The sequence below is a fragment of the Lycorma delicatula genome, chromosome 1, assembly GCF_047948215.1.
Source record: "Lycorma delicatula isolate Av1 chromosome 1, ASM4794821v1, whole genome shotgun sequence".
NCBI lineage: Eukaryota > Metazoa > Arthropoda > Insecta > Hemiptera > Fulgoridae > Lycorma > Lycorma delicatula.
In genome coordinates, this window is record NC_134455.1 from 43,002,722 (window position 1) to 43,025,407 (window position 22,686).

The 22,686-nt window shown below is 28.6% G+C and overlaps 1 protein-coding gene across 1 annotated transcript; it reads left to right on the plus strand.

The window, feature by feature from the left end:
* Positions 1 to 157: 157 nt before the first annotated feature.
* Positions 158 to 22,599, plus strand: LOC142317490 (fasciculation and elongation protein zeta-2-like). Its single transcript, XM_075354054.1, has 4 exons — positions 158 to 409; positions 5,611 to 5,686; positions 12,557 to 12,625; positions 22,036 to 22,599. Exons 1-4 carry the CDS (start codon positions 158 to 160, stop codon positions 22,128 to 22,130), a joined length of 492 nt encoding a protein of 163 aa, XP_075210169.1. The 3' UTR covers positions 22,131 to 22,599.
* The last annotated feature ends 87 nt before the right edge of the window (positions 22,600 to 22,686 follow it).

Here is a 22,686-nt window from a genome sequence, read left to right on the forward strand (position 1 = left end):
CTGTATTGTGATGAATGGGAATTGTACATTCACCAACTGGTTGAGCCTGCTCCCTGAAGTTTAATTTTTATATTAATATGGATGGTTTTTCTTTCTTTTTTTTTAATTTGAAATATTTACATAATTTGTAATAATGATATATCTATTATTTTTTTGTATGTTTCAAGAACTGAAGACATTGAATGTATGCCAGTTAAACGAATTGTACCTTGAACTGGAATTACTTATATGTGACTATTCTGAAACTTTAATTTCTGAACTCGCTCTTCGTGATGAACTTGAATATGAGAACGAACTGAAGAATTCATTTATTTCACTTCTATTAGCCGTGCAAAATAGGCGAAGACAACATCATGTTGAAAAGAAACGGGGAAGAGCTGGTGCAAACAAACCAGCTGTTGAATCTAAAGTGAGTAGGCTGCATAATTTATAATTCTAAACGTTTTTCTTAGGCATTAATAGCCCCCGCATTTTTTAGTAGTTGTCAAGTGTATAAAAAAAAGTGATAAATGCATAACCGTGCATTCTCTTAATCATTTTTCATTAAAAAAATTTTCCATTCGTCTTAAAGTTGGATAGATAAAATTTATCTTGGCATTTTCATTAACACAAGAAATAATAGCAAAAATGACATGATTCAATATGATATAAAAACCATACCCGTTCATAAAAACAGAGATCAGAAATGTATTAAGAAAATTTATCAAAATCTTCTAGCAACCTCTTCATTGAAGAATATATTTTTAATTCCTTGTGCACTATAACTTTAATATAATTTTTCATAACGCAATTACAATGGAACTGTAAATCTTGTTCCTCATCGGCACACATAAATATTATATTTAAATTATATTAAAACACCTAGTACAGAATATTGAGATAAGACATATCTTACTAAGGTAAGATATGTCTTATCTCAATATTCTGTACTAAGTGGTTTATTTAATGTAATTTAACAGTAAAGAGGAATAATATTAATCTTCCCAGTCAATATGTAACACTATTATTTTTAATTTCTGTTATTACGTTAACTTACTCTCTTTCTTTTCAATTTGAAAAACATCCTGTCATTTAAAATGACTGGTCTTCAACTTTCCCTATGCTGACTTTCACAGTTACAGAGAATTATAAATTGAAATCTGAGAATTCAGAGATTTCATTGGAATATATCTGATGCCCAGATCATATATATTTTTTATTTTTTATTCCGTTTTTTAATTAAAATAATTCATTACCGTATTGACCACTATCCTAATAAATTTAATATTACATTAAATTTAAACCAAACAACACAGTAAATAGATAAGTTAAACTTATATTAATTTTATGAATTGATTTTCGTAGGATCCTGCATCTTCAGTGGGTATTTAAAATTCTTGAATGCAATCATAGAATTATATATATATAATTAAATAATATATATGCATGGTTCTCCCAGGCCTTAAAAGTGAGGGAATTTTGATTCAGTCAGGGAAGGTTTTGAAAAATCACTATAAGTCAGGGAATTCTATTGAAATTTGTAAAATGGGAGGGAAAACTTTAAAAATTTTATTTGGGAAGAAAAATTAAAAGACTGTATGCATTAATATTTAAAAAATATACTTATCAATTTGAGAAAAGTAGAGTGGTTCTGAAACATGTCAACAAGTAATAAAAAATCTGATGTGGACACCGCATGATTCCTTGTACGTCTATTAAATTACATATACACATTTTTTGCTGCACTTCATTTAAACTTGTTTCATTAAAAGTAAGATACGATCCTCCAATTCTTTAATAAAGTGACCAGTTACACAATTGCTGAAATATTATTTTTTATTAACATCAAATAATTATACAATTAATTCAACAATCTTACATGAGATATTAGGGTAGAGTAAAAGTCCCTTTATTACTCGTATTACTAGATCAGTTTATTATTTATATTTTTGTGAGCTGCTGATTAACAAAAAACAGATTCCTATTGTGATTTCAGATATCTGGTGTGTCGTATAAATAAAAGTTAATAATAATTAAACAATTCCATTTAGTGAAGTCCGTCCTGTAAACTGTCAAATGTTAATTTTGACCTTATGGTGTAAAATATTCAGTTTTCATTATTGGATTATTTGGTGAATAGTCAAAAATGAAAAAGAAACAATCATACAGGAAAAATAAATATACACAAAGAAATATTTCTCAAAAAAAATGACAAGAAGATGAATATGAGGAGAAAGAAAATGTTAAGAACAAAAGAAGAATAAAAAAATTAAGAGAAAATGATAAATATTAAGAGGAAGAAAATGTTAAAACCAAAGAAAGAATAAAAAGATGAAGAGAGGAGGATGATGAATATAAAGAGAGAGAACATTAAAAAAACTACAGAACGTGTACACAAATTAAGATCAGAAGAATTATATTAAATCAAATAGCGATTAAACGATTGGCAACAAAAAACAAATAAATGAAATGATGATCAACTTCGACTTAGGGAGAATATTGTCTAACAGTATCAGAGGAATAGTGAACTAAAAGATAAGAATTTTTTGCAATTTATTAAAGATTGGGCATATATGCCACAGTGTATATGTCATTCTTATGAGGATCTATTTTTCAGTCACTCTGTAGTTAACTTTAATGTAGATAAAATTAAACTAAAAATCCACTAAATAATTTAAAAATTATAATTTTCAGTTAATATTAAATAATCAGATGTTTCACCAAATCTATAACATAAACACAAATTAATAATGGCTATTAAATTACACACATATTTAAAAGCATATAAAATTTCATTTCACTGACTTCTGATTTATTTATATATTTTTTTTTAATTGTTATTATTGAATAAATTATTTTACAATCACAGGTTAATAATTATTAATAAATCAATATATTTAAATTAGAAAAAAAAAAAAAAAAAACATTAAAAAATTTTGTAAGATCCAAATATTTCATTAATTAAAATTTTGTTTGGGTATAACTCTGGAACCAATGAAAATAAGTACCATTTATGATATATCATTGAAAAGCTCTCAATGAGGGCTTATTACTGCAGTTAATAAAAAGTCCAGAATCTAAATGTTTTTGGATTTTGGGCTTTTTGGACACATTTGGTTCTGTTGATTGAATCAAAAGGGGAGGTGCACAACTAGATGTTACAACAGTTCTAAATCCAAAGTTTCAACATTCTACGGCTAATCATTTTTGAGTTATGCGAGACATATGTACAGATGTAATGCTGATACTAGTAAAATGGATACAGTTATGTTCAAAATGGATATTTCTATTGAAATCTGAAAACCAAAATTTTTCACAATCACAATACTTCCTTTATTTTATACAAGGAAGTAAAAAATAAAGCTAAGGAAGGGGGCAGTATTAAACATAGAAATTAAATCCAACCAAATTTTATTCAAATTAGACGAAGGTCAAAATAATATTGTAGTTCTTATTCTGGCCAGATCCCATTAAAATGAAATCGATTGGATTTAATGGATTTTTTTTAAGAAAGACTGCAAATTTCAAATATGTATAACAATTTCCACAATGATTAAGTACTTGAAGTTTTTGAGTCAAGTTGAGTATTCTAGAATCAGCTAGAGAATGAGTATTTAAACATTTTTACAGAGAAATATTTTAGGACTTTTATTCTCCATTCCCAATTATATTTGTGAATAAAGTTACAATACTTCTATTGAGAGAGATTTTTTCATATTACATTGAAATTTTGTATTGATGATATTGGAAAATATCACCAGTTTTTGAATTTCCAAGTTGAAAAATCATAATTGAATTGTCTATTTCAAAAATCCATTACATTCCATATAAGTATCATTGCACATAACGGGTTTTTGAAATAAACTTTTCAGTTATAAACAAGTGTTGTTTGGAAAAATATTAAACTTCATGTATATCATGGTTTTTTTAGAATCAGGGAAGATTCTGAAAATAGTCAGTGAGTCAGGAAAAATCACATTTTAAAAATTTGAGTGAACCCAGATTTTATATATATATTTATTCTATTAAACCATCAAGTACAGAATATTGAGATAAAATTAAGGTAAGATTTGATTCAATATTCTGTACTAGATGGTTTATTTAATAAAATTTAAATATAATGTAACAGTACAGAGGAATTTATATATGAATGGACTTTGGTTAAACTGTTGGACTTGTTGAGCATCTATCTTAACTAATTACAGACCATTCACTAAGTCATTGCAAAAAATTAATGGCCTTACATCACAATACTCATAGTGACTTGCCAAGTAGTATAGAACTTACCACGCTACAGAATAATGATGACTATGACTACATCTGTACTGTAGAAGGAATTCCCAGTACTAGTTCTAAGTAACCTTAGATGGTGATTTTCACTTATTATTTCTCAGAGTTAATTAAAATTTCTAGCAAGTGCGTTTGTGTTGAGATAACTGGAAGTTACAGATTAAAACAACTTTTAGTGGTATTTCACCCAACATTAATAGAAGTACTTTGGGGAACATAGACTCGGTTGCTCTTAATTTCCTGAGCCGAGATCTAGTCTGCCTCATTATCATATGTAAGCATATCAAAGAGCAGTTTAATTAATAAACACAGTTAAAATAAACATGATTTAATTTTAAAATGATAATTGATTGTGTATCATCATAAAGTAGTGGGTGAAGTATCCTGTCCAAAACACTAAAGGAGAATCTTGTGATGTACTACAGGCTGTTGATTGAACTTGTACAGAAGCTGTCAGTTCTGGCATTTTCATTCAGAATTCTTTGTACTGAAAACAGAAGATTATCAATCCTAGATTCATTTATGATTTTTACCCTATTTGATTTCAGTTAACTTATTCGTACATTTGTAAATGTTTGTATAGATTTTGTGATTGACCGTTTAGAGATTGCTGTCTTAGGCACCAAAATTTTCAAAGATAGCAGGAAAAGTCATTTGTTTGTATACGATAAGTTTGTCCTCCAATGTTAATTATGGATGAGAGCGAACTAGTCAAAATTTATAGAAATGAAGTAGGTTTTTCTTGTGAAAATTTAACTTTAAATTTACTTTTGTGCAGGTAGATCAACATTATCTGATTGCTTTCAGTAATCTAAATATATACTTGTTTTTGTTTAAGTAAAAAGATTGAACCAGTTCTTTTTTAAAATGGTGTCCAAGTTTGATAAGGTTTAATTTTAATAGCACTTCTTTATCAGGATACAATGTATGCGTGCTGCGTAATAAAAAAATTTACCAAGAACATGACTAAAATTTTCTGATAGATTATTAATAATGAGCATGATACTTCCCTGATTATCTTGCATTTACCTGAGGAAATATACATTCATTAAAGTCTGATTGATTAAAAGTCACTTGTACCAGACTGACCAGTAAATTTAAGATCAGACCATTTTTGGTAGGTCAATTTGTTCCTTTTTTATACCAGAAAGATTTATAGTTTTATTTTAATTGCCAACTTCAGTGCAGTGACTTTCAGTAAATGTAATAAACTTAAGTAAATAGATCTATTGTAAAGCCAGAGACTTTTTTTGTCTTATGTACTGATAAAATAAGATAAAAAATTTATGTATGTTTTATTGTTTTGAATTTAATTTATGGATTTACTTGGTTACATTGCAGTATCTCACCACTGAAATTCCATACCATTTGGATAGTGGCCCATTGAACAACCAGGCTTTACAAGTCCTTATTAAAAGTAAGTATTAATTTAAATATTATTATAAATTAAAATAATAATTGTTATGATTAATATTGATTTAATTATATTTATACTTAATTCAAACATTTTGTAAACTTTTAATAGTAACGCTTGTGATTATATTATGCAACCTCTTTCTCAGTAATTTTATGTCCTGAGAATTTTTAGGAAGAAACTCAAATCTGTAGATTTGAAAATGTTTTTATTTAAATTTGATGCTGCTGCAGGTCATATATTAAATGTTTTTTTCAATGAAATAATATTTATTGTATTCTCAGATATTTTTCCCTCTATTGATGTCAGTAACAATTGTAAAGTGAATTTTCTCTCTACAATACTGGTTTTAAGGCAATAATGATAATGATTTAATAGTAGTAATCAAGTTTATATTCTTTGCTCATTATTCAACTAAAAAACATTGGTTGAAACTCAATAGAAATTCATGAAACTAATTTTTTCTTTTGATTTTGATTTATTTATGCAATTGTAAAACTTATGTTTGTCCATTTCACGCAGTTTGTCTGATTAAAAGATTTATTTTAAATCTAAAATAATTACTATTGAAGCAAAGCTTCTTAATGCAGGCTTTATTTCAGTCAACTGAAATAAAAAGAGTGTCACGAAAAAATGTCATACACTAGTTGTATGTGTCGATACAAACACACGAGTTATGTAAACACGCACTCGCTCTTACTTTATAGACAGCTAATGCGTATATGCACATTCTTTTTTTTATATGTGTATTTCATTGCTAGTTAAAATTTCTTATTAATAAAAATTTTATTGTGTGTTTGTTATTTTGTATCATTTTTTTTTTTGTCTTCAGTCATTTGACTGGTTTGATGCAGCTCTCCAAGATTCCCTATCTAGTGCTAGTCATTTCATTTCAGTATACCCTCTACATCCTACATCCCTAACAATTTGTTTTACATATTCCAAACGTGGCCTGCCTACACAATTTTTCCCTTCTACCTGTCCTTCCAATATTAAAGCGACTATTCCAGGATGCCTTAGTATGTGGCCTATAAGTCTGTCTCTTCTTTTAACTATATTTTCCAAATGCTTCTTTCTTCATCTATTTGTCACTTTATCCACCCGTCTGATTTTTAACATTCTCCTATAACATTTCAAAAGCTTCTAATCTTTTCTTCTCAGATACTCCGATCGTCCAAGTTTCACTTCCATATAAAGCGACACTCCAAACATACACTTTCAAAAATCTTTTCCTGACATTTAAATTAATTTTTGATGTAAACAAATTATATTTCTTACTGAAGGCTCGTTTAGCTTGTGCTATTCAGCATTTTATATCGCTCCTGCTTCGTCCATCTTTAGTAATTCTACTTCCCAAATAACAAAATTCTTCTACCTCCATAATCTTTTCTCCTCCTATTTTCACATTCAGTGGTTCATCTTTGTTATTTCTACTACATTTCATTACTTTTGTTTTGTTCTTGTTTATTTACATGCGATAGTTCTTGCGTAGGACTTCATCTATGCCGTTCATTGTTTCTTCTAAATCCTTTTTACTTTCAGCTAGAATTACTATATCATCAGCAAATCGTAGCATCTTTATCTTTTCACCTTGTACTGTTACTCCCAATCTAAATTGTTCTTTAACATCATTAACTGCTAGTTCCATGTAAAGATTAAAAAGTAACGGAGATAGGGAACATCCTTGTCGAACTTCCTTTCTTATTACGGCTTCTCTCTTATGTTCTTCAATTGTTACTGTTGCTGTTTGGTTCCTGAACATGTTAGCAATTGTTCTTCTATCTCTGTATTTGAACCCTAATTTTTTTAAAATGCTGAACGTTTTATTCCAGTCTACGTTATCGAACGCCTTTTCTAGGTCTATAAACGCCAAGTATGTCGGTTTGTTTTTCTTTAATCTTCCTTCTACTATTAATCTGAGGTCTAAAATTGCTTCCCTTGTCCCTATACTTTTCCTGAAACCAAATTGGTCTTCTCCTAACACTTCCTCCACTCTCTTCTCGATTCTTCTGTATAGAATTCTAGTTAAGATTTTTGATGCATGACTAGTTAAACTAATTGTTCTGTATTCTTCACATTTATCTACCCCTGCTTTCTTTGGTATCATTACTATAACACTTTTTTTGAAGTCTGACGGAAATTCCCCTTTTTCGTAAATATTACACACAGTTTGTATAATCTATCAATCGCTTCCTCACCTGCACTGCGCAGTAATTCTACAGGTATTCTGTCTATTCCAGGAGTCTTTCTGCCATTTAAATCTTTTAATGCAATATATTCCACCCATCTATCGACTTTACCTTTCGTATTATATATTGGTGTACCATCTTTGTTTAACACATTATTAGATTTTAATTTATGTACCCCAAAACTTTTCCTTAAGTTTCCTGTATGCTCCGTCTATTTTACCAATGTTCATTTCTCTTTCCACTTCTGAACACTTTTCTTTAATCCACTCTTCTTTCACCAGTTTGCACTTCCTGTTTATAGCATTTCTTAATTTCCGATAGTTCCTTTTACTTTCTTCATCACTAGCATTCTTATATTTTCTACATTCATCCATCAGCTGCAATATATCGTCTGAAACCCAAGGTTTTCTACCGGTTCTCTTTATTCCGCCTAAGTTTGCTTCTGCTGATTTAAGAATTTCCTTTTTAACATTCTCCCATTCTTCTTCTACATTTTCTACCTTATCTTTTTTACTCAGACCTCTTGCGATGTCCTCCTCAAAAATCTTCTTTACCTCCTCTTCCTCAAGCTTCTCTAAATTCCACCGATTCATCTGACACCTTTTCTTCAGGTTTTTAAACCCCAATCTACATTTCATTATCACCAAATTATGGTCGCTATCAATGTCTGCTCCAGGGTAAGTTTTGCAGTCCACGAGTTGATTTCTAAATCTGTGCTTAACCATGATATAATCTATCTGATACCTTGCAGTATCGCCTGGCTTTTTCCAAGTGTATATCCTTCTATTATGATTTTTAAATTGGGTGTTGGCAATTACTAAATTATACTTTGTGCAAAACTCTATAAGTCGGTCCCCTCTTTCATTCCTTTTGCCCAGCCCGTATTCACCCACTATATTTCCTTCCTTGCCTTTTCCAATGCTTGCATTCCAATCTCCAACTATTATTAAATTTTCATCTCCTTTTACGTGTTTAATTGCTTCATCAATCTCTTCGTATACACACTCTACCTCATCATCCTCATGGGCGCTTGTAGGCATATCAACAATCATTAACAATCATAACAATTATTGTCGGTTTAGTCATTGGTTAACAATCATTGTCGGTTTAGGTTTTGATTTTATCCTTATTACAATATTCTATCGCTATGCGTTTTGAAATACTCCACTCTCCTCCCTATCTTCTTGTTCATCACGAAACCTACTCCTGCCTGCCCATTATTTGACGCTGAGTTAATTACTCTAAAATCACCTGACCAAAAGTCGCCTTCCTCTTCCCACCGAACCTCATTAATTCCTACTATATCCACATTTACCTAGCCATTTCCCTTTTTAAATTTTCTACCCTACCAACCTTTTTTAAGCTTCTAACATTCCACGCTCCGACTCGTAGAATGTTATTTTTTAGTTTTCTGGTGACCCCTTCCTTAGTAGTCCCCACCCGGAGATCCGAACGGGGGATTATTTTACCTCCGAAATATTTTACCAAGGAAGGCGCCTCCATTATTGTTATGTGAAAATGCGGAGTGCCACATTTTCTTGGGAAAAAACAGCTGTAGTTTTCCATTGCTTTCAGCTGTATCATTAATGATACATTTGATACTTTGTATCATTAATAAGTCATATAATGTTGCGTAAAGAAGTTTCACTTCTGTAGTGTCTCAATGCACCGACACACTGGTTTTAATTTTTTTGTAAATAATTTATTCTAAAAATTCACTATGTCTCTCTACTAGAAACATATCTTAAAGTGATAAAAACATTTTCAATAGTATTTACTGTACTGAAATTTTTTACCTAATAAATTATAAACTATTCTTCAGTTAGTGGTAATAACAAAAAAAGCATTGCAAGGCCCACCATCTTCTGGAGTAATAGTTCTGAATTAGCTAATGAGATATATTACTAATAATCTTTATGATGGTTTTCTTTCATTCTCTCTGAACTGAATTAGTATTTTCTTTGCCCTGCCTCATCTTCTATTCTTTTGGAATACACATACAACTTTATTTTATTGTAGGTTTTCATGTCGTTTACTATTACAGAAAGGTCTATTACCATAACTAAACAATTTCACTTAACCTTTTTTTAAGAAATGTGTAATATCTGAAAAATGGCATAGCCATTCTCAACAATTCTACATGAGACTGATTAGATAAAAAGTGGTTACATTCTTCTGTTAACTGTGAATTTACTAAGCCAATCAAAATGCATTGGTATTCAGTCCCAACAACTAATGCCATCATGCTATACTATACAGTGAACATTAATATTCTGAGAGAAAGGAATCCTGACTGGTGTAACTTATTCTTCAGATGCTTTATGTACATTAAGGCAAGACGATGATAGTGTAAAGGATCAAATTATTGCACCAGTAATCTTTCGGTCATGAAAGATGCATTATATATAATCTATCCAGAAGTTATAAAATTTTGTATGTTACCATGAAAATGTAATGGCATACTCTATATAAATAGCTTCACTTTATATTTATCATTACTATATTTAAGTTTAATAGATGTTTTGTAAGAATTTTTTGTAATTTGAAAAATGAGTAGATAGTATAATAAAATATGGTAAAAATGGGACGTATACACATCTTAGGAATAGTCGACTTGAGACTGTACAAGACTACACTTCATTTATATTCATGGATATCCTCATTTATCCCTGAAGTAATGATTCCTTACAGTGGTTCCAGAGGCTAAACAGAAAAAAGATAATAAGTTTAAATTTTAATTGATCTCATTCTTTAACAATTAATTTTGTTTTTTGTTTATAATAACTTTCATTTATTTATGTAGGTTTTTTTAGTTACTATTTATTTTAAAAATAAGTGGAACCCTTGAATAACGAGCTCACTTGTAACAAGAACTTAGTTGTAACGTACAAAATTCTGAGATTTGTTTGTATTCTACCACATTAATGTTAAATTAATTTGCTTTTAGCAAGTTATCGATGCATCATAAACTTGGTTATTACAAGTATTTTCATTTTTTTAAATACTGCAATTCAAAAAAAGTTAACCAAATAATCTCAATGCAAGGGAAATTCTATTTCTTCATTAACAAAATGTACATTTACGATTTATATGTAAGGATGTGACATTTTATCTTAGGCCTGTTCAACTCAGGTCTGAGGGTGAACAAAAGGTTTGTAACAAGACGTTGTACAGTATGTACAATTCAAGTACAGTACATACTGTATAAATTCCATTGAGGTATTACAAAGGTTGGTAGTTATTTTAATTTCTTGGGTTTTCTGTTTGCAAAATTCCAGGAAAGACTGGGGCCAAACAATGATCCGTGAAAACCATCCAAACAGGTTCATCAAACTCTATAGCTTATTTTAAACGATTTAAGTGAAAGTTTGAAGAGGAGCGTGGTTAAAGATAAATTTTACCTGTCCTATCCCCACAGGTAAATTCAGTAGTCATAATTTTTAGTTTAAAAATACAGTACTATACCATAGAATAAGTTAAACAAACAGAATTGCACGTTAAAGTGATCGATCGGATACCCAGTATCCAAATACAGTGCAATAAAACTGTAGTCGCGCCAGTGAATGCATTTGATTTTAGTGTTTCTTGCTAAAAAAACTGTACAGTATATTTTTAAAAAAGTGTATACTCTATTAACGCCGGTTCATTTGTAATGAATGATCTCAGGCGTCAAAAGGAAACAACTGTCTGTGAATGATAAAATCCAAGTTATATAAGAACTAGAACGAGGATTATCAAATTCAAATGTTTGCAAAAAACATAGACTAAAACATAGCATACACAGTTCAATTGTGAGCAATTGGGTGAATGATAATTGGCTACTTTTTAAATTGGGTTATAGTGAAGAGGAAATTTTTAATGTTGATGTAACCGGCTTGTTTTATAAATTAACCCGTGACAAAACTTTTAAATTTAAAGGTGAAAAATGTATTGGTGGAAAACAGTCAGGCTAATGATTTTGTTATGCTGAAATTTGACTGGGAAACTTAGTAATAGGGAAATCAAGATATCCAAAATGTTTTAAGCATGTAAAAAAACTTTCTATCGATTATGTGTCTAATTCTAAAGTATGGATGACTTCAATAATTTTTGTACAAGAAATTCGTAAATGGGATTGGAATTGAAAAAAAAAACAGGAAAATTTTATTATTGATCGATATTTGCCCCGCTCACCCATCACTGCACAATTTAAAAAAATATAAATCCTGTGTTTTTACCACCTAATACTACAGCAAAACTGCAGCTGATGGATAAGGGGGTTATTCACAGTTTTAAAGGTCATTACAGAATTACGTAACATTAAAGTTCATTAATGCTTTTAAAAATTATTGAGAACATGGACAAAAAAAAGAATTCCAAATGACGGTTTTAGAGCTATCAGATTTATGACGCAAGCTTGGTATAACGTATCACAAGCCATAATTTGAAACAGTTTTAAAAAATCCAGTCTCATTTCACACCATATTTCGATGGAAGGTTACCTTGATATACATACTACAGATATTCCAATTATACGTATTCCTATTTTATATATATATATATATATATAAAATGAAATTAAGGAAACCCTCATTGAGATAATTAAAGGTCCCTTATCTTGTTTTTAAATGAAATAAATATTATTTTGTATGCTTATAAAAAAAAATAGTTATTTACATAATTTTTTGTTTATTTTTAATTTCAGTTTTAAAGGCGATCAATGAAGACAGTCCTACTGTTCCAACACTTTTATATTCAGATTATATTCTTAAAGGTAAGGTATTCATTTTTTTCTATTATTTTGAAAACGAGAATTTATCAATGATTACTTAAAAAGTTACTAATTTATTTACCGCCTTTTATTGATATTGTTTCAAGTTGAATTTTGTTAATAATTTTGAGGCTATATTAACAAAGCATGTTGATAAAAACATATTATAAAATTAACAAACAAAGTATAAAACAAATATACTGTTTGATCACTTACTATTCCATTATTCAGCTTCTATTAAGAATACATCTTATTTAATATTTAAAATATTAAAACCATTTTAAATACTTATAATTCACACCAACTCTACAATATTTATAAATATTATTATAAAAAAAAAAAGTGAACAAGTATCTATTTTTTGATGAGTTACTCTACACTGATAATTTAAAGTAATGAATACACAGTCAACTCTTGGTAACAAACCTTGATAATGCAATTTTGTTTTTGTTTCCCTCAAAAAAGCCTGCCTTACTTAAAAAAAAAATCCACGGGTAACTTGAAAAAATTATTGTGGAAAATTGTACCTCTACAAGTTAAAGTGATCAAATGATTACCTCTATAACACAAAGAACTATGTTTAAATTTAAACTTTACACAGCTTTACGTTTTTATACAAACCTTACCTCTCTATCTCAAAGTTCTTGCTATGAAGCTTGCTATCTGGAATCCTGTTCCGGTAAACAAACATATTGTAACTTGTTGATTACTGCTGACAACTGTCAATATAGCATATTCTCAGTTGTGGTGTTGTGTGAGTGTACAGTTTATTGGAGTTAAGTATAGTGCATTAAGTCCTAAAAGAAAGGTCAACATTTAACTATCAAACATAAATTTTAATTAATTCAAGCAGTGAATACAGGGGAAAGAGGAAAAAAGGACATTGTTGTTTAGTTTAACATCCAGTCTAGTATTTTATTCACAATTTCAAAGAATGAGGCAGAGAGGTTTTTAAACAAGTCAATGCAAGCAAAAAGAGAAGCTGATTTTCCTGATGTTGAGAAGTGTTTGGTTGATGGTTCAAACAGAGCCAGACAAAAACATAACTTTGGTGATCCACTTTTAAAATAAAAGGCTTTGAAAATATGATGTGTATAGTAATTCTTTTTTTTTTTCAGTAGAAATGGTTATCGTCATAGATCTTTCTCAAATTTTGTACACAGATAGGGTGGATAAATAGTAAAGTTACTCTTTCTATATCTTTGTAGCACTATTCCTTTTATTGTACAAAACTATGTCAATTATTCTTCAATTTTTACCATCAGACTTTTATAGAATGTAATAAAGCACTATAATTTATTTTTTTAAGGATATCGTTTAATTATTAAGCTGAACTTTGAATTAAAAACAAACTTTCATCAAAGGGTTGAAATCAATAATGAAACAGTTTGTAATAAATCCATATTTGAACGACTTGTTTTATTATTATAATTCAATGATTTTTCAATCCACAAAATTATCATCACTTGATAACCTATGAAATTATTATAAAATGTGGTAAATAAACCTGTAATAGGAATTATAACCTGAAGGATCTGATTTAATCTCTTCTATGGAAAAATCAAGGGTTAACATTGGCTAGGGTGGTGTGATCTCACCACCATCAACCTGTAACTAATTGTAAAAATAAAAACTATACCTATTACCTAAAATTACAGTGAGAAAATGGGTATGCCAAAAATTGAGGGATATTTTGTTGTGAGTATTTATTTTTATTAGGCTTGAGAATTGTTTTTCAGATATGGTTTTTGGTTATTCAGTAAAGTAGAAGTTGAAAGAATGTTTATAAATGTGATACCCGACTCAGATTTTTTTATATATATAAAATAAATTTTTGCTACAATCGTGTTTGACCCCTGGTGATTCCAATTTCTTGGAATTTTCCTGGCAGGTTTTATTGATGGTTTGCTATTGTATTGAATCTAATGATTCGGTTTTTTATTTAAATATATTGATTTAATACATACATTTTCTTTGCATGTGGTAAGTTAATTTTCAGATTACTTCCAACATTTTGATGAAAAACGTTTTCTTGTCTGCCGTACACAAGGCTGAAATGTAATGTACAGTCGCTCATAACTCACAAATGTTTAGAGATAGTTAAATGAAACAATATGATATAGAATTACATTTTACTTCCTGCTAAATCTTATGTTTTACAAAAATTTACATTTATTTTTCTACTTAGTCACCATTTACACGTACACATTTCTTCCAGTTGTGAACCAGTTTTCTCATTCCGTCAATGAAGAATGCTGGCAATCTTTCCATATCTACAACCTCACTGCATTTTTCAGTTACATAGTAAAATGAATTTTCTTAATACCCCTCTAATTAACAAGTTTCAAAATTACTTTCAAGTTTCAGTCTAATGAATGTTCAGCAATCCATGTGGATTGTTAAATGAACACCTCTTTAAGAGTTTTAACGCCTCTATGTACTGCACAGAATTTATAGGCAATCAGCTATCCAGGTAGTCTCATTCATGTGTTTAGAATCCCAGAACTCTGTCAAGAAAATTGTTTTTGCTGAGAGGTTTTGTTTTGAATTTTTTGAGTTTTTAAGAGTGCAGTGTGACAAAGTGCATTGTCATGTTGCAGCATCCAGTTGTATTTGATGGCTGGTTTCATGTGGTCAAGTCTTTTCTGCAATCTTTCAAGAATTTCTCAGTAAACATATTGATTTAAAGTCTATTCTGTAGGCAAAAACTCTTTATGGACAATGCCATTACTACTGAAGAAACAAATTAGCATGGTTTTGATTTCTGAGTTGCTCATTTTTATTTTTTTGAGACGTGATAAGTTTGAAGTGTGCCACTCCTTGCTCTGGCAATTTGTTTCTGGTTCATACTCAAATATCCAAGATTCATCATCAATAATAACAATTTGTTATTATTTATCCAGAGAAAATCCGGACCAGTTTCAATTCGCTCTAGAAGATCGCAACACACTTCCATCCTTTTGTTTTTCTGTTCAACAGTGAGGTTTTTTGGGACCAATTTTGCACAAAAGTTTTTCATGTCCAATTTGTTTGTCAAAATTTGATGGATTTGGTATGGTTCAAATTCAATTGTTCTGCAACCATTTTCACAGTTAATTGCAGGTTGTACTGTATCAAGTCTGATTCACTCAGCATTGTTATCACTTTTTGACGTTAACGGTCTTCCAGAGTGTGGATTGTCCTGACTCCTGGCCATTTGAAAATTCTTTAAACCATCAAAAAACTTGGGCTCGTGACAATGTGTCATCTCCATAGGCCCTTTTCAATTTTGAAAAAGTTTCAGTAGCATTCTCACCAAGTTTAACACAAAACTTGATTGCACATCGTTGCTCATAATTAGTATCACTCATTTTTATAATGCACAACAAAAACTCGTTTCACGAAAAGTTTGTTTACATCTCATGTGGTAACAGTAGACTAAAAATATTAATACCTAATATAAATCAGCTGTTCATATAACCATATGTTTACTAGTAACTTTACAGTGTTGCCACTGAGGCTGCCAATAAAAACTAGTTCATTACTTTATTTACAGACCTCGTATATAAAGCATAGTGTTGTTGCACAGTTTTGTTGTTAACATCCTTCATACACACACACACACACACACACACACTTACACACACAGCATGTTTTGTTTAAGTAAGGGCCGTTTTGATATAAAAATTGAAATAAGCAAAAAGGAGATATTTATTATAACAATATAAATATATATATTGTTATGAACGATCTCGCCTGAAGACCGTTAACATGTTGTGGTAGATTTTAGATCGGGGTTGGATTGTATGTTCATAGGTGATGAATGAAGACAGTGCCTTGTTGCTTGCTGAATAATGGTTTAATGAATTGTTGTCTTGACAGTTAATGAAATGAATTGTAACATAACATATAACTTGACATATAAAATAAATACAACATTAAAGCTAACGTTCATCCGAACAAAGAATGAAGTTCATCCGGACTAAGAGTATGACGTGACTGCCTTGGATCAGATTCGAGCTTGAATGAAATAAATAAGTCGCTACCTCATAATGACCACTCCCTGCGGTATTATGACATAGGACATGGCGTGATCAGATCGCCTGACCAAGCTTGCCGTGGGGGCTCTAGCCCTCACTAGGTAGCAGCACCCATTGGCAAAGTGGAACATAACATATATATATATATATATATATTTAAACCCCCATGCCTTTTGTTTTGAATTGAATGTGTAAGTTTTGTAAGCGTTTTACAGTACATATCGGTATTAACTGTTCTTCCACGTTCAAGAAATTCAATCAGCAATTTCTCTTCGGCGTCTCAAAAAACCATAGCCTTAAGCTTTTTCATTAAACTTCAAGGGATAATGAATGCCGCCATTGCATTGATTGCTGCTTTGTCTTAACATTTGAATAAGATATCCATGTTTTAAAATAAAAATTATTTAAAAAATTTAAATTACATTTTTAAAATTAAAAATGTAATATACAATTAGGGAGTATAATTTAATATTGTTTTATGTGTATAAAAGATTAATTTTTTTATGAAAAGTGTTTCATAAATATAAATTAATTTGATATTTTGATTTATTTACAGTGCTGTGCCCAACATAAAACTCAGATGTAATAAAAGTTTCTTCCAATAATATGAAAACGGCGTTAAATGGGTAACATATATATTTACAACATACAATGACAAATACAATGCATGTACAATAATAAATAATAATAATAATTATAGGCTAATAATTGTATTGTACTGTACTGTACTGTATATGTAAAGAAAATTGTCTAATTTAAATCAATATTAAATTTAAGTATAATAAATGCTCGTATCTTTGTAATGATATTATTATGCATAATATTTTCTTTGTTTTTACTATACTCTTTGTGACAGTGGCAGCTAATTTAGTGTGATTCATGAATATTTATCAATGCTCACAACTATAGGCTTAGGCCCAGAGTTAACAGTTGCTACATGAGATGGTGATGAATTCATAGTATGAAAAATTAACTTATCATAGGTAGTTAATTAAAGTTATAAATTAATTAATTAAAGTTATAATTGAATTGTATTAATTTGTCAGTATAATATTTAATTTAATAAGTTAGTTGTTTACAATTTTATGAGTGCATAGTTGTGATTAGTGTATGCTTTATTTGTAAAGTAAAATATTCAAGTGATAAATAAATTGAAATGAATCCGGTTTACATCTTTAAATTACGATGGTAATCAAAGATTGAATTTATTTATCATATAAATGTATATATGTGCCTGTAACAGATAAAAATTGTTTTTAAGTAATTAAATATTCAATTATGTAAAGGAAATAGGGATCTCATGATGGAAAATCAGTTCTGAAACCAATAATAAAAAAAAAAGTTAGCAGTGTTTGGTAGAACTACTCTGCATGAAGAAGTTGCTGATTAAGTTAAAGGGTAAAAGGGTTAAATCTAAGTAATTTTTTAACTTATAGGTGCTATCTTTATCTCCCATTATCTTATAAAATAGAATTATTAAAATTGGTTGGGCATTTCATCAATTATTATTTTTTAAACATTGTGGATAAGAATATGAAAAATATGGTAATCATTAAACTTTTAATTTTGAAAGTGATCACTTTTTGATTTTTCAATTTCTAAATCTAATATCGTTATTATTTATTTGTTGTTTTTTTTTTTAATTTATTCTGAGGAAGAAGGTGGTATCTTAAGTAGAAATCAACCCAAGAAACAGGATGTCAAAATATAGGCTGAAGATATTTGACATGTAAATAATAATTAAAATAAAAAACGTAAAAACTGTGTAAGAAAATTGCATTATAGCAATGTATAATGGTTTTTTCCTAAAATGCAGAGAAAATTTTATAGAATCTATTTCATAAAAATTTGTTAGTTACTTTTAAAACAAATGCTTTGAATTTATTACATTACTCTTAACACCGTTATTTAATATAATAATTTGAAGCTGCCACTGACATCAGTGTTTTTAATTATGTATTTATTAAAATATACATACATTTACATGTTGTAGGAGATAAATACAAATAAGTAGACCAAAAATATGTACATTATTATAAAGGTAAAATTGTATTCCATTTCAAGCATAATATTTTTTGCTTTTTTCATTAAACAATTGTTTATATTTTATGAATTTATGTACAGTAATGTTTCTTAGAAAATTTTTAATTTATTCATTTTTGTTTATTTATTGTTGTTATGTTACCAGTCTGTTTACCTTTTTCATCATACATACTTTAATTATGTATTTGTAATTAGTATATTTGATGATAAGAAAGTAGGCTTAACAAGAAAATAATTTTTATTTATCTATAATAACATATTGTAATTTTTTAATGGTAATGTAAATGTGATATTTCAAGGCTAGATTAATGAAGCTAATGTATAGATGATAATGCTATTAAATGTGAATATATTTCTCTAATTATGTTAGTGTTTAAAACAAACAAAAATTTCATGTGTAATTTGTATCATTAATGATAAATTAGTGATGTTTTTAATTAGATATAAGTAATCAAATTGTGCAGTGTTTATTAATAATAAATTACTTTACTGCATTAAAGTTGGCTCTCATTAATCAGAACTAAAGCAGTCAAATAAAATAAATAGTTGGTTTATGTGTTAGGTATGATGATGTAACAAAAATCTATTTCTGTTCATTTTATTGAAAAAACTGTAACTAAAGATAATATATAAATATAAACATATTTAAAAATCACAATAGCTTATTTATTTTCAAACAGAAATATGTTTGTTTATTGAACTAAAATGAAAAGAAAGTACAGTTGCTATCTTGAAGTAGTAAAACTTATTAATACTTACAAAGAAAAATTGATTTTATTTCATTAAAAAGTAACTTTTTACTATATGATTGAAGTGAAGACTTCTTTGGGCGTGTTGTGTCAGAATTTTTTGTACATACGAATTACCCATCTAATCGAATGTACAAAAAATGAACATGGGAAAAAAAAATTGCTGACTCATAATCAAAATCTGTAACATAGCGCAAGATGCTAAGCATATATAAGTGGGTTAGTTCTCACAAAATACAACAGATGGTGCTGATGTGAGACCGCATACTTTAAAATAGTTTAATATAGGTTTTTTAAAAATTGTTCGTTTCAGCTAATTAAACCAACTTGAAATAATTTTTAACAATTAAAAATTAGTTTGAATCAATAAAATATTTATTTTTAGCAGTAATAATTTATTTTAATTAAATAAATACCTACTTAATAATTTTTAATTCAATTCAAATAATCTCACATCAATCAATGCCATCGCTTGCATTTTAAGAGAGCTAACCAAGACCAGCACTATGCATATTGTACATTTTAAAATTCAGCAGATTCAAACAATTTCTTTTACACTCCACGTATTTTTAAATTTAATAAATTAATACATAATAAAAATTTCCTTTGTACACATTTAATTCATGTAGAATCGCGCATGTAAAATATTATAATAGGTTGTAGTATCTATATTCTGACCGAGCTTTATAATAATTTAAAAACATATTTTATCAGTTATGGTGGAAAATGAAGATAGTTGTTATAGTTCAATTAATAGCCGCAAATGAGGTACTGACGATGAAAATTTGACTTATAAAATATTCAAAAAAGAAAATCATGAAGAGAATGACAGTAATAATGAAGAAAATTATGAAAATATAGTGACAAAGTAATGGTTAAAAATGAACATTCAAAAGAATTAAGAAGATTACGTAACCAGCGGTATAGAGAAAGCCATGACAGAACATTTTCTCCAAAAAATAAACATTCTAACACAAGATTGCGTGTTCAGCGATATAGAGAAAGGCAAAAGAGCAATTCTTCACAATCAGAAATGTCTGATGAAGAAAAAAAAAACACGAAAAACAAAATTACTTGTATGAAAACATAGAGATAAAAAAATTCTGACAAAATGTGCCTAAAGAAGTTTTCACTTCAAAAATAAATTCAGTTAATTCATTTCAGAATTAACTGAAAATAATTTTTTGATTTAATCTGGTTTGGTAAACTTACTTAACGTTATTTGTTTTGAATACGTATGTTTATTTGTATATCAGTACCACAGGAAAACTACTTAAGTGCAATTTAGCATTTTTTTTTTAATATTATAATAAATGCTAAGTATTAAAGGTCAAATGTTTTGCAATAATAGTAAATCTGAAATAATAACTTTTAATGGGGTCCTTAGTTGTTTTCTAGTTTGATATTAAGCTACTGCTAGGTTGCATTTTATGACTAAAATAGATCGCACTATAGATAAAAAAAACCATCTACTTCCAATCAGTCATCAAATTCAGCTCAAGTATTTTGTAAAATGGCATATACAATTAAAGGTATTAAAAGTATTAGTAATTCTAATAATTTAATTATTATTATAACCTTTAACCCTTTGAACCCCGGTCCAAAAGTTTGATGATTAAAATTTTTTACCTAAACTTTGTGCTTTAATCATCAAAATTAATTTCTCATCTTCTGTTAGAAGATGAGACAAGTGCTATTGTTATAGTAGAGGTGTCAAAATGTTAAAAGACGTTGTTTTATTGATAAAAATACATTAAATTATGTTTAAAAGATTAAAAATAAAGAAATAATATAAAATGTATAAATAAAACATTATTTTGAAAATTTTTACCTACAAAACAAGAAAGATTTATTGGTGGGAAACTGTTTTATTTCATTCCAAACATAGTCTATAATACACAAAAAAAAAAAAAATTATAACTAAGTGAAAAATTAAGTTCACTATAAATGTTGAAGTAGAAGGCTGGTCAATCATAAGATCTGTATCGGTAAACAAAATGTCTCTAATATTAGACTCCAAATCATTTTCAGGAATATATGTGGGGTCCACATCGGTATCATCAAAAAAAATTTGAAATTTCTGAGGCCATTGATCTATCATGTCTGTAGTGAAGCATCGAACTGTCTGTCAATTTCACTCAATCTGTCAGCTAAATTTCCAGCCATAGTTCAGTTAAATTATATACATAAAACACTAACAGACAGATAAAAATCATTATACACATCAAAATAACACAGGAACACTGGTATTAAAATAATACATGTACTTGCAATGTTAATAAACAAATACAGCAACACACGGACGGACTACTAGCAAATGTTGTAGTAAACAAAACAACACCTGTTACAGGATGTCAGCTCCATACAGTATATATATTTATTTTGTTATAGCATTTTTCTTAAAAAGTGCTATAACAAACTCTTAAGTAACAAAATATTTTGTAACAATTATTAATATATTAAGAATAATATGGAATACAAAGAACATGTATAGTATAATTATTTATTTTATTTACTTATACATCTATTATTCTGCATCTACTTTTATTATAACTTATGTTGTGTTCATGAATTAGCTTTAACTCAACGGTTTTATTTACAGGAATATCAAGCATGCCATTATTGTTAACCGCTAATCTGCTGAAGAATTCAACTTTACCTACAGTACCTGTATTAGCACCACCAAACAGTCAATAATTATAAATATTTTTAATGAAACTTAGTTGTTCAAAGGTTTTTATTGTAAATTCGAATAATGCATTTAGTGACAGAAAGTGTATAACAATTTTGAATGTAATTCCACATGATGGTATCTGAGTACAATTATATAATTTTTTAAATGATTTTGCTTTGTTTATATATATATATAACACACACACACTTAATATTTTTAAGTAGAAGTGTTTCTGTCAGAAAAGAATATGTATAAAATTTATCTTAAGTTAAAATTTATTTTTCATATCATGATAAAGACAGATTACTTGTGTTAATAATTCATGTTTATTTTAAATTATTTCAGTGACATATTGTAGAAGTTATGATAATGATAAAGTTATTAAACGGTAAATGTTATCTACGTACGATGTATTTTCTTCTATGGAGATTTACATAATGCTTGTAATGTATATATCGCATGTATGTTGTATAATAAATTATGCTCGCTTAATCTTTATTATAATTATTGAAACTAACCTGATAAAAATATTTTTAAAATTATATTTGTTCGACGCAAGAACTAGGACCGTTGCCTGCA

Bases quoted from the DNA above. Each gene is read 5' to 3' on its own strand.
- LOC142317490 (XM_075354054.1), top strand. From the start codon at position 158: ATGTTTCAAGAACTGAAGACATTGAATGTATGCCAGTTAAACGAATTG. The intron at 410-5,610 runs GTGAGTAGGCTG...GTTACATTGCAG, and splicing joins AACCAGCTGTTGAATCTAAA to TATCTCACCACTGAAATTCC. The intron at 5,687-12,556 runs GTAAGTATTAAT...TTTTAATTTCAG, and splicing joins TTTACAAGTCCTTATTAAAA to TTTTAAAGGCGATCAATGAA.